Source organism: Schistocerca cancellata, chromosome 1 (genome assembly GCF_023864275.1).
Source record: "Schistocerca cancellata isolate TAMUIC-IGC-003103 chromosome 1, iqSchCanc2.1, whole genome shotgun sequence".
Lineage (NCBI taxonomy): Eukaryota > Metazoa > Arthropoda > Insecta > Orthoptera > Acrididae > Schistocerca > Schistocerca cancellata.
This window is the reverse complement of record NC_064626.1, coordinates 570,382,678-570,396,456: the sequence shown is the minus strand read 5'-3', so window position 1 is coordinate 570,396,456 and position 13,779 is coordinate 570,382,678. Positions and strand designations below refer to the sequence as shown.

Below are 13,779 nucleotides of genomic sequence, written 5' to 3'. Positions count from 1 at the left end.
TACACTGAGCACAATGAGCAGGCAAAGATAACACGGTGCAGCAATAGCTGGTATTAGGCAGAGAGAGCTAGAAATTCCGTGAAGTGCCAAGTATGTCAATCATGCACAGGCTGATTAACGACAGTATACGGTGAATATCAGAGTCTGTGGCAGTGCACGAAATCACAGCTCAAGAGCGACCTCCTGTGTATTAGTATACAAAACTGATTTGTAATCGCCCTCATTATGGGGGTTTGTCAGTAGTTACTCGGTGCTTTCGCCAGAGCCTGTGGTCGAAGTGTACAATTGCGTACACTGGTGTACAGAACTCGAAGACTAAAGTGACTTTAGCACGATGTGTCAGTAACATAGCGCGATGAAACTTGGGCCATACTTAGAAAGACTGCTACAGTATAGTGCAGAAGTGAAGTGAAACAAATACGCAATAAGACGAACATAAAGACACTTTTATTCGAAAAAGATAATCATATAACCACGGCGGTTCATGATGATTCCCTCGACATTAAAACGGCGGGGCATGGTTCTTAATAGGGTGTGAGATCAACTCGGACAGCAATGCATGCTGTGCAACGGGCTCTCTTGCTGGCGACAAGTTCGGTAAGGACTTCTTGGGACAGAGAGGTCCAGTCCTCCACTCGCGTGGTCGTTGGTGCATGTGGACGTCCGCAATATGTCTCCCCAACGCATGCCACACATGCTCGGTAAGAATTTTGGGATAACGGGCAGGTCACTATGCCGAATATTCTGTCGTTCCAAGACCTTTAATATGTGCAGTTTTCGATGTCACCGAGCATTCTCATATGTAAACATGAAGTCAGAACCGAATGCACACCTGAAAAGAAACACACGCGGAACGACTACAGCGTCACACCGGTGAGTGTAACGTGTTCAAAGATTTAGAGCTCATTACGATCGAGCAACATTACACCTCTCCAAACCATGACATCAGGACCACGATCATGTTGGACAATGTTGGAATTACCTTCATATGGCAAGAGATGGGAAGATGTAATGCACCCAGAAACATTGTCAAAAGTGATGGTATTGGTGGTCCAAGTGAGGAGGCATAATGTTCGACGGGCTTACTGATATCCATCATTTTTGTGGTCCAAGTGGGGAGACATAACGTTCGATGGGCGTACTGACATCTAAATCTCTGAACACGGAACACTCACTGGTCAGCGTCATTGTGACACTACTCCTTCCCACGTGCGTCTTTTCAGGGACGCGTTCGGCCCTGACTCCATTTTTATGGGTTGCAATGCACGACCGCACCGAACAGCGCAGAGATAGCATGTCTCTGAACGAGAGGATATTCGGCAAATAGACTTGCCAGCCCGTTCCCTCGATTTAAATCCCACCGAGTACTTGCGGAGTGCATTGGGAACACATATTTCAGCACCAGAATGAGATTTTCACTCTGCTACGGAATGTGCGCTGATATGAAACTTCCTGGCAGATTAAAACTGTGTCCCGGACCGAGACCAGAACTCAGGACCTTTGCCTTTTGCGGGCAAGTGTCTCCCAACTGAACTACCCAAGCACGACTCACGACCCGTCCTCACAGTTTTAATCTGCCAGGAAATTTCATACTTCTGCACGTCCACATTCTCCGACCACCATCCAGCGCATATCAGCGGCTCTGGTGGACGGATGTAACGCAACCAGAAGAATTCCTTACCATACTTGCGGCCGGCATGCGATTGAAAAAGGCTTTTACGACTGACCCTGTATGTATGTTTTAGTTTCTTCCAAGATCTACATGTTCGACAATCAGCGTTTTTTTATTAATTTTACTTAAACTTTAGTGTAGTTTTTGCTTTTGGTGGCTCGAGTTTTGATGTGTATTTCCTCTGCTGTCCTGGTCTCCCAAACAAAAATTTCCTGCAGCTGGCAGTAAATTTAATGAGCTGCAATCTAGATTATTTCAAGAGCGCCCACATATTCTTGAATAAATCATTGCCTTAATAATTTCTAGTAAAATATGTGGGATCCTGCCCATTCGTCTAATGTAGGGTGATTAGGAAGCTCTTTTTTAGGATAGCTAGTCAACATTCAAGCAAATCTTATTAACGGAGTTTATTACAGTAAATTGAATTGACAATACTTAACTTTCGCAAATGGCGACACGCAAATAATCAATGTCCCTCGATATATACAATTTCCATGCAAGTAATTGACATAGATCACCAGTCACGGCTTGTCTTCCAGTGCGGCTCTCCTAGTGCCCCTGAGGCTGGCTGGAGCGACGCTTATATTCTCTTCGTATAGGTGCCGCTCCTGTTGTGGTGTCGCCTAGTCAGCGTACTCTTGACCGACGGTGTCTCAATGACTCCTCTGCTCTTACGTTCTAGGCTGACATGCCGGCGCTTGAAGCTACGCCTGCCCGAGGCAGGATTCGAACCTGCGACCGTAGTGGTCGTTCGGTTCCAGACTGTAGCGCCTAGAACCGCACGGCCACTCCCGCCGGCTCAACAACATGTCCAAAGTAATCTGTTCTTTCACTGCCACTAAGTTAATATATTTTTATTAGACTTTTCAGCGTAAGGACGTGGTTCAACGTCGAAAACAGTTGTGTACTAACAAGTCGAGATAAATAGTTAACCACACATATCAAAAAAAGTTTTGCGTCACCCCGGTTCCCAGAGCTCCTGAAGATAGACGGTGACAGTCCCTTTGACTGTTCAGTGATGTCACTAAACCCGCCCAAAGATGTAAACAACCACGCATGAGCAACCCCTATTAGACGGCGGTTGTCCAACAGCCGATCAGTTCCAGTCATTCCATCAGGAAGGAGGTACATGGCTTGCATTGTCTGCAGTTCAACCATGCCAAAACGGTCATTACCGCGGTTTGAACGCGTCCGCATTGTCAGGAAGGGCTCTCAACAAAGTAAGTGTCCAGATGTCTCGGAGTGAACGAAAGCGATGTTGCTCGGACATGGAGGAGATACAGAGAGACAGGAACTGTCGATGACATGCCTCGCTCAGGCCACCCAAGGGCTACTACTGCAGTGGATAACCGCTACCTATGGGTTATGGCTCGGAAGAATCCTGACAGCAACGACACCACGTTGAATAATGCTTTTCGTGCAGTCAGAGGACGTCGTGTTACTTCACTCCCGACGTCCATGGCGAGGTCCATCTTTGCAACCATGACACTATGTAGCGCGGTATAAATGGGCCAAACAACATGCCGAATAGACCGGTCAGGATTGACATCACGTTCTCTTCACCGATGATTGTCGCATTTGCCTTCAACCAGACAATCGTCGGAGACGTGCTTGGAAGGAACCCGGTCAGGCTGAACGCCTTAGACACACTGTCCAGCGAGTGCAGCAAGGTGGAGGTTCCCTGATGTTTTGATGTGGCATTACGTGGGCCGACGTCCGCCGCTGATGATCATGGAAGGCACCATAACGGCTGTACGATACGTGAATGCCATCCTTCCACCGATAGTGCAACCATATCGGCAACATATCGGCGAGGCATTCGTCTTCATGGACGACAATTGGCGCTCCCATCGTGCACATCTTGTGAATGACTTCCTTAAGGATAACTACATCGCTCGACTAGAGTGGCCAGCATGTTCTACAGACATGAACCCTATCGAACATGTCTGGTACAGATTGAAAAGGGCTGTTTACGGATGACGTGACCCACCAACCACCATCTGCCCCAAGTTGGGTTGCCGGTGTTAAGGTGCACGAGGTATTTTCCAGGATAGTTTTATCTTGTTCGCTCTGATTCAAATGGCTCTGAGCACTATGGGACTTTACTTCTGAGGTCATCAGTCGCCTAGAACTTAGAACTACTTAAACCTAACTAACCTAAGGACGTCACACACATCCATGCCCGAGGCAGGATTCGAACCTGCGACCGTAGCGGTCGCGCGGTTCCAGACTGTAGCGCCTAGAACCGCTCGGCCACCCTGGCCGGCTGTTCGTCCTGTATTCACTGTTTTGCCATGCAGTGAGTATCTAATAGATATAAAGGACGTCGAGGAGGCTGAAAACATCTGCGGGCGGTGATGAATAAATGCATATTGGAATGCAATCAGCGTAACTAGACAAATTGAGAAATGGTTAAGACAACAGACTCTCATACAGGAGGTGAGAGGTTCAAATTCCAGCAACCAATCTAGGTTAAGGCTTTTCTCAATTTTCATTAATATCTTATGTTAAATGCTGGGATGGTTCACATGAAGAGGTCTCCCAGTCAGACCTTGCCCTCCATCTCAGATGAACTTCCCGTCGACGGGTCGTCAAACCTCAGCCTTTCTTTCTCTTTCACAAGCGCAGCGGATGTGGCGAGTTGGCGTAATGTGTGGACACGAATGGAGATGCAAGCTTGACGTTAAGTACGTTGCTAACAGTTTTAATTATAGTAATGCTTCTGTCAACAGCATGTCGCCCGCTGCTGCACTAGACAACAATATTTGAGTATTTAGTGCCACTTTAGGTGTTCTGCGGATAACTAAAACATGCTAACATGCCTGCATTTGATCAGATATGAAGTGTAACACCTATGTAAACTAACATGTGTTCCGGTAGACGGCGTTTAGCATTATTTTCGTCCTTATGCGTTTTCAGAGCAATGGACAACTCTTTCAGTGCAAGCAGCACATTTATTATAAGCAAACTACCGTGGCACATAAACACTTCATAAAATTCCTCGTGTCAGTTGCAGCTCCAGACATGTGCTTTAGATGTGATGCTTTTGTTTACAATGCAAATACCATCCACGAAGCAGAGATATCACTCGTTTCCTATATTCAAAAACATCATCTACTTTCTCTTAAGCAAAGAATACGTGTGAAAGGTGCAGCACGTTGGTAAAACAACTGCTTTCTCTGTGAGAGTGGAAATATTATTTAACTACAAGGCAATTTGATTTAATGTTACATTCTTTTCGTCTACGAGTACATCATACTCCGCAAGCCACCTAATGGTGTGTGGCGGACAGCGGTATTTCGACAAAACAAGATAGTGCAATCAGATTGTATATTATAAATTAGACACACGCACGCACACGCATTGTGCTTGATCTTAAAGAGCGTGCTTGTTGTAACGTTCATTAGTAGTATGACACCAACACCACTGTTGTGGCAGATGAGACCAGACAGCACTCAACACGTGTTTGACCTTTATGCCAAGACAAATTAAGCAAACAGTGAAGTGTTTCACTTGGCATATACTGTTATACATTGCTGAAAATCGATGAAGAAGCGACGAGCAGCTTTGAGATGTGAGTAACGAGGGAAATGGAAAGTATGAAACTGAAAGCCACATTAAGGAATGTGGAGATATTAAAAAGGATAAATGTCAAAAGACAGTTACGGAGGATAACTGACAGTAGGAACAGGAACTGGCTGTAGAGTTCGGTGAGAACAAACTGAATCATGAAAGATGCTTCAAGAGGGATTAGGGATATACAAAAGGGAAAAGCAGTTAAGGACCTCAAGGAGAATTCGTCCATAGGGTGAATGATGACTAATCCAAATTTATAGCACTTGTAGATTTAAAAAAAGAAGCTATTGACAGCGCTGGCTTGAATTATGTTTTTGAAATTCGGAAGTTATCAGAAGTAAAATACTAGTAGCGAAAGATTATATAGAACCTGTGTAGAAATCAGACCACAATTATGAGAGTCGAAGGGCAAGAGAGGGAGATAGTAATTGAGGAGTGAAGCATGTTTGGAGATTTTCAAACATGCTATTCAATCTGTACACTCAACAAACAGAAAAGGAAACTAAGGAAAGGTATTAACGCAGAAAAATAAAAATTTCGAGATTCGTCAATAACACTGTAATTCTGTCAGTTATCGAAAATGACATGTAAGATCAATTGGGAGGAATAGGTAAGAGTCTCAAGCAGAAGTTACATAAAAACATCAATAAAATTAAAGTAAGGGTGCTAGAGTACAGTCGGATTAGGAAAGGTGATACTGAGGGAACTAGGTTAGGAACTGAGATGTTGAAAGTAGCAGACTAGCTTTGCTATTTGGGCAACACAGTAACTAACGATGGCAGAAGTTAAAAGCTGATTTAAAATGCAGACTTGCAAAAGACGAAAATGGTAACATTTAATACAAATTTAAGTGCTGGTTTTTTAAATAGTTTGTTTTCAGCAATGTATTTTCCTCAGCAGTTGGATCGAACTACTGCAACCGTCTTGTGATTTGAAGATGGCCAGCGATGGCCGAAACTGGTAATTTCGCGTCAGTGAAAGTACTGATGAACAAAAATCTAACCAATACGTGAAGAAGAACATAAAAAATATTGTAAAAAACAAAACGAGAAAACCAAGTAATGGTAAAAATAAGTGAATTAAAGCTTAAGGCCCGTTCGTGATCCTAGCAAACATAATTGTACGAAAAAGCATATTGTTACAGCAACCACTGAAGATGGTTAAAATAAAACGGAACGCTTTTGGTCTTAAGGCTTTTATTAAAATGTTCAAATGTGTGTGAAATCTTATGGGACTTAACTGCTAAGGTCATCAGTCCCTAAGCTTACACACTACTAAACCTAAATTATCCTAAGGGCAAACACACACATCCATGCCCGAGGGAGGACTCGAACCTCCGCCGGGACCAGCCACACAGTCCATGACTGCAGCGCCCTAGACCGCTCGGCTAATCCCGCGCGGCTAAGGCTTTTATTAAAGTAGCAAATGATGATATATAACCTATATCAGTTGTATAATTGCAACTGCGGAAAAATAGGCCGAAAAACAAGTAGGACAACAAGGGAATTTCTTTTCGAATTCTGTGTGAATGTAGCGTAAACAATCATTTGAAAAACCAGTGACGTCTCCTCTATTATCAGAATGTCGTTATTTGTAAATAAATTTAAGCGTTTGTGAGTCTTCTGAAGGTATTTCTTTGGAGTGTAGCCATATGTTGCAGTGAAACCTGGACGATAAACAATACAAATAGGAAAAGCAGAATACAACCTTATGGAATGGGATTCCACAAAATAAATCTGAAGATTAAGTAGGTAGCCTGAGTAAATATGTAGGATGTCACGAACAGAAACAGGGGCGAAAAGAGTTTTAAGGCAGAATTCGGTGAGGCTCATCTTGCTACATCAGGGAATAGTTAATTTGGTAATGGAGGAAAATTTGTGTATGGGGGAGGGGCTAAAAGATCTAGGAGACCAAGGCCTGAACACGGAGCCTGTCCAATTGGATGTAGGTCACAGCAGATACGCACAAGTACAAGATTTGAACAAGATAAGACTGGCACGGAGGGCCTCGTAAAGCTTGTCTGCGAACTGATGACTATACCAGGAGCGACAGTGTGGCGAGGAGCCTCGATGCCGGCTTGTACTTCGCGTCGCCGAGGGAGCGCGCCCACTCACCTAAGAGCGCGAACACGCAGAGCGCCACCTTGGCTGCGGCCATGTCTGCTTTCTGCTCGCTGGCACCTTCCGGCTGCAAACCGCGGACTGGCGCGGCCCGCTCGGCGCGCCCAACATAAGCGGCCGGCCCGTGACGTCACGCGGCGGAGCTTCCTTGACCTTGCTCCCCGCCACCCAAACTTCGCGCCGCGCGGAAGGAGCGCAGGCAGTTAAAGCGGCCGCCGACAGCAGGCCGGCCCTGCGGGTTGCAGCCTCACCGGCCTCAGCTGGGCGCTAGAGGGCAACACGCTTTGCCACGCTAGGATAGGCTGCAAGTCTGTACTGCGTACAACTCTCCCGTATTTTTAGGGACCTCCCGTATTATAGCAATATTTTCTTAATCCTACCAGCTGCCTTATTGACTACCTGTTTCTCCCGTATATATCGTTACCAGTCTCTAATGTAAATACACTGAAGAGCCAAAGAAACTGACACACCTGCCTAATATCGTGTACGGCCACCGCGAGCCCGCAGAAGTACCCCAACGTGACATAGCATGGACTCGACTAATGTCTGAAATAGTAGTGATGAAGGGAATCGACACCATGAAGTAGACCAATACACAATCTCATATTGGTAAATTGACAAAAGAAGAGCCCGCCGTTGCAGATTCGGTGCTGTGAGAGTTGAAGGGCTGACCAAAGATTGTGGAGATTTATGGCCGGTCGGCAAGTTAAATTTTCTCCCGAAAACATACCGGTGAAACTTAGTGACACCATAGACAATGACGTGAGCCTCCTTTTCAGTTACATTGAGGTCTGTTCAACAACTTCGAAGCAAAGGCAATTGGCCTGTCAATAGAACCAGTTTTAAGCAACAAGACTGCACCGAAGCCGTAAGAGGAAGTATCCACAGCTGGATCAAAATGAACAAGGTTGCGATCACTAAGCAGAGCATGCTTCAACATCTGGAAAGGAGACTGACACACTTGCGACCAAATAAAAGGAACTTTCTTCCCGCGTAAGCGATGCAAGGGAGCCGCAACTTCAGTGGCGATAGGAATGAAGTGGATGTAATATGTAAGCACATTGCATGGGGGTGCAAGGTCACAGATATCAAGCAAATGTGACTTAAATGGGTGAACACCCTCGCTATTAATGACATGTCCTAAACACTCAAGTTCAGTCGGAAGAAACACACATTTGCCTCCATTATATTTGAGGCCAGTAGCAGACTGCACTTGAAACAGAACGCGAAGATTGCTAATGTGTTCTTCAGTTAGTGCGACCTGAGACGACAATGTCATCTAAATAATTTGAGCAAAAGGTAACTTTTGCCGTCAGCTGCTTCAGGAAGTGCTGTAATATGGAGAGCGCGGAAGCACTGCCGAACAGTAATCTTAAATATTCGAAAAGACCCAGATGAGCTTAATGACAAAGACTTGTTGCGACTGATCATCCATAGGGATTTGCAAGTAAGCGTCGCGCAAATCAGTTTTGAAAAAGTAAGTTCCCTTCAAATCGGTGGACAACCGGAGTCTGGCGAACGGCTTCTTTAGAGTAAGAAGAGAGGACGCCCACTGACTGGCAGTAATGGTTGCTAGGACCCCACTGTCTTGCAAAGCAGTAAATTCCTAGCCATCTTTTCTCGAAGAGCCTGAGGGACAGGACGCGCTCTAACAAAACATGTCTCTGCACAGTCGTTCATTGTGACATGTTTAACAATAAAGTCTGTGGCCCCTTCATCATGGTGAAGGCTGTCCATAAAGCCGTAAGAGTACGAGGGGATGGAGATCACTTCTGAACAGCACGTTGCAAGGCATCCCAGATATGCTCAGTAATGTTCATCTCTGGGGAGTCTGGTGGCCAGCGGCAGTGTAAACTCAGAAGAATATTCCTGGAGCCACACGGTAGTAATTCTAGATGTGTGGGGTGTCGCAATGTCCTGCTGGAATTGCTCTAGTCCGTCGGAATGCACAGTGGACATGAATGGATGCAGATCATCAGACAGAATTCTTACGTACGTGTCACCTGTCAGAGTCGTATCTAGACGTACCAGCGGGTCCCATATCGCTCCAACTGCACGCGCCCCACATCATTACGGAGTCTCCACCAGCTGGAACAGTCCCCTGCTGACATGCAGGGTCCATTGATTCATGAGGTTGTCTCCATACCCGTACACGACTATCCGCTCGATACAATTTGAAACGAGACTCGTCCGAGCGAACAACATGTTTCCAGTCATCAATAGCCCAATGTCGATGCGAGGTGCAAGCTTTGTGACGTGCAGTCATCGAGGGTACACGAGTGGGCCTTCGGCTCCGAAATCCCACATCGATGAAGTTTCGTTGAATGGTTCGCACGCTGACACTTGTTGATGGCCCAGCATTGAAATCCGTAACAGTTTTCGGAAGCGCTGCGCTTCCGTCATGTCGAACGATTCTCTTTAGTCGTCGTTGGTCCCTTTCTTGCCCCCGGGTTCCCGGGTTCGATTCCCGGCGGGGTCCGGGATTTTCTCTGCCTCGTGATGGCTGGGTGTTGTGTGCTGTCCTTAGGTTAGTTAGGTTTAAGTAGTTCTAAGTTCTGGGGGACTGATGACCATAGCTGTTAAGTCCCATAGTGCTCAGAGCCATTTGAACCTTTCTTGCCGGATCTTTTTCCGGCCGCAGCGATGTCGGAGATTTGATGTTTTACCGGATTCCTGATATTCACGGTACACTCGTCAAATGGTCGTACGGCAAAATCCCCACTTCGTTGCTACCTCGGAGATCCTGTGTCACATCGCTCGTGCGCCGACTATAACAACAACACGTTCAAACTCACTTAAATCTATATAACCTGACATTGTAGCAGTAGTAACCGATCTACCAACTGCTCCAGACATTTGTTGTCTTGTATAGGCATTGCCGACCGCAGCGCCGTATTCTGCCTGTTTACATAGTTCTGTATTTAAATACGCATGCCTATACCGGTTTCTTTGGCGCTTCAGTGTAAAAGTCTATACAAAGTAGGTGAACTTGAAGACAGTGTTATAAAACTGAAAAGTGGTCGTAGATGAAGATAAGATGGGAAATATGATACAGCGAAAAGAATTTGACAAAAAACTAAAAAAGGCCCCGGGAGCAGACTATATTCCATCAGAACTACTGATAGTCTTGGGAGAGCCAGCCCTCAATAACTCTCCCACCTGCTGTGCAAGATGTAGAAGGCAGACTAAATACCCTCCGACCTGAAGAATGATGTAGTAATTCCAATTCCAAATAAAGCTGTTGTTGACAGGTGTGAAAATTAGTGAACTATCAGTTTAATGAGTCATGGTTGCAGAATACTAACACGAATTCTTTACAGAAGGATGGAAAAACTGGTAGAAGCCGATCTAGGAGAAGATCAGTTTGGTTTCCGGAGAAGTGTAGGAACACGCCAAGCAATACTGACCCCACTACTTATCTTCGAAGATAGGTTAAGAGAAGGTAAATCTACGTTTATAGTACTTGTAGACTCAGAGAAAGCTTTTGACAATGTTGACTGGAAAACTCTCTTTTGAAATTCTGAAGGTAGCATTGGTAAAACACAGGGAGCGAAAGGCTACTTACAACTCGTATAGAAACCAGACGGCAGTTATTAGAGTCGAGGGGCGTGAAAGGGAGGCAGTGGTTGAAAAAAAGAGTGAGACAGGGTTGTAGCCTATCCCCGATGATATTCAATACGTAAATTGAACATGAAGTCACGGCAATCAATGAAAAATTTTGTATAATATGATTTAAAGTTCAGGGAGAAAAGAAAGTGTGCAAATTCCAACAGCCTGCAGAAACAGTGTCGCCAGACCTGTTCTTCATTTGGCTTCCTCAAAACGAACAAACATAACTTTGGTTCACGTAGATTAAATTTATCACTTCCGAAAATGTCACACTATAGCTGGTAATGAGCATTTAAACAAGTGGTAATTCACAGACTTGCAGGTGTCTGTACATTACAGTACTTTTGCGCATGTAAGTGCTTGGCGTGCGCAAGGACCTGATTAGATAACTTCCATGCCAAATAACTCAGAAACGGAAAACGTACGGTATCTAAGTTTTGTCGTATCTAAGTATCTTCTTAAAAATTATTTCTCAGCACGACCACCCCTGAAACACCCTTACAAGCTACTCAGACGTGATGATGTTTGTTTTTTTGGGTGCTTAACAGCGCGGTCATCAGCACCCGTGCAAAGTCCCAATTTTTACACAGTCCAATTTTTTTCACAGTCCAATCTAGCAACTATCACGAATGACGATGGTGATGAAATGATGAGGACAACACAAACACCCAGTCCCTGGGCAGAGAAAATCCCCAACCCTGCCGGGAATCGAATCCGGGACCCCGTGATCCAGAGGCAGGAACGCTAGCCATTAGACAACTAACTGTGGACAAACTTTTCAGACTGTTTTTGACCACCTTGTATAGCGGAAGAGAATTTATGTCTACTGGACTGTTCTAGGAGAAAACTGAGCATTATTGATCGAACACGAAAGTTTCGCCAGAAGAAGGGAAATTGTTGGGATTGTTACAAACTTTTCCTTGATCTGGACCCGGAATGTATACTGTGATTGGCTACTGAAATTCTGACGTTGGCAAAAACAGCTGCATTTTGTGTAGGAGAGGAGAAAGACGCTTCGTCTCAGAGAATGATAGAGTTCACCTCAGTACTGTAGAGGGAGATGAATTCGCTTTACAGCTGGTCACAGGTACTGGAGCTGAACTTTGATTTCTCAGCCGCTATTGCAGCCATCCTCTGCACCTGTATCAGTAGAGTGGTGTGCATGGCCTGCATTTGTATTCATCATAATGAAGGGGCCACAGACTTATTTGTTAAACATGTCACAATGAACGACTGTGCAGAGACACGTTTTGTTAGAGCGCGTCCTGTCCCTCAGGCTCTTCGAGAACAAATGGCTAGGAATTTACTGCTTTGCAAGACAGTGGGGTCCTAGCAACCATTACTGCCAGTCAGTGGGCGTCCTCTCTTCTTACTCTAAAGAAGCCGTTCGGCAGACTCCGGTTGTTCGCCGATTTGAAGAGAGCTTACTTTTCCAAAACTGATTTGCGCGACGCTTACTTGCAAATCCCTATGGATGACCAGTCGCAACAAGTCTTTGTTATTAACGCTCATCTGGGTCTTTTCAAATTTTTGAGATTACTGTTTGGGAGTGCTTCCGCGCTCGCCATATTACAGCACTTTCTGGAGCAGCTGACTGTCAAAGTTCCCTTTTGCTCAAATTATTTAAATGACATTGTCGTCTCAGGTCACACTCCCTGAAGAACACATTAGCAATCTTCGCGTCCTGTTTCAAGTGTTGTCTGCTACGGGTCTCAAATATAGTAGAGGCAAATGTGTGTTTCTTCAGACTGAACTTGAGTGTTTAGGACATGTCATTAATAGCGAGGGTGTTCACCCATTTAAGTCACATTTGCTTGATATCTGTGACCTTGCACCCCCATGCAATGTGCTTACATATTACATCCACTTCATTCCTATCGCCACTGAAGTTGCGGCTTCCTTGCATCACTTACGCGGGAAGAAAGTTCCTTTTATTTGGTCGCAAGTGTGTCAGTCTGCTTTCCAGATGTTGAAGCATGCTCTGCTTAGTGATCGATGCCTTGTTCATTTTGATCCAGCTGTGGATACTTCCTCTTACGGCTTCGGTGCAGTCTTGTCGCTTAAAACGGCTTCTATTGACAGGCCGACTGGCTTTGCTTCGAAGTTGTTGAACAGACCTCAAGGTAACTGAAAAGGAGGCTCACGTCATTGTCTATGGTGTCACTAAGTTTCACCGGTATGTTTTCGGGAGAGAATTTAACTTGCAGACCTGCCATAAATCCCCACAATCTTTGGTCAGCCCTTCTGAGTTAGGTTCAACTCTCACAGCACCGAATCTGCAACGGCGGGTTCTTCTTTTGTCAAATTACCAATATGAGTTTGTGTATTGGTCCACTTCTAAGCTTGGCAACACAGATTCAGATGCTCTTTCTCGCCTCCGTGTTGGTCCAGATTCATCATTCGACGAGTCCTCTTTTTCTTGTTGCTACGTTGGTGCACAGGACGCAGATGTTTGGCACAGCTTTTAGCTTAATCGCAGGAAAATTGCCCAGGCTACAGCAGCGGATCCTGATTTGCAGATTTTGTTGCACTACATCCGGAATGGTTGGCCCTTTTCACCCTTACAGATTCGTAGCCCTGTGGTTTGCTGATATTAGCAGTGCCCTTGCCGTTCACCAAGGTGTGATTTTGATTTGCACCAGTAATGACCAGTCACATGTTGTGGCTCCTTAGGCTCTCCATCCTGACGTGCTTCTTTTGCTACACCAAAGTCACTGGGGGTCATTCGCAGCAGGCAGTTGGCGCGACGTCTTTGCAGTTGGCACGGTCTGGATGCACAAATTCAACAGTTGACTTCTCAGT

General features: G+C 45.3%; 1 protein-coding gene across 1 annotated transcript in view; it reads right to left on the bottom strand.

Moving 5' to 3' along the window:
* LOC126181580 (Kazal peptide Pr13a-like) overlaps positions 1-7,479 on the bottom strand; it is an 84,367-nt gene extending 76,888 nt beyond the window's left edge. The window contains exon 1 of the mRNA XM_049924782.1: positions 7,363-7,479. Coding sequence (XP_049780739.1) covers positions 7,363-7,405 — 43 coding nt within the window. The 5' untranslated portion in view covers positions 7,406-7,479. The remainder of the gene's footprint in view (positions 1-7,362) is intronic.
* Between the last annotated feature and the right edge of the window lie 6,300 nt (positions 7,480-13,779).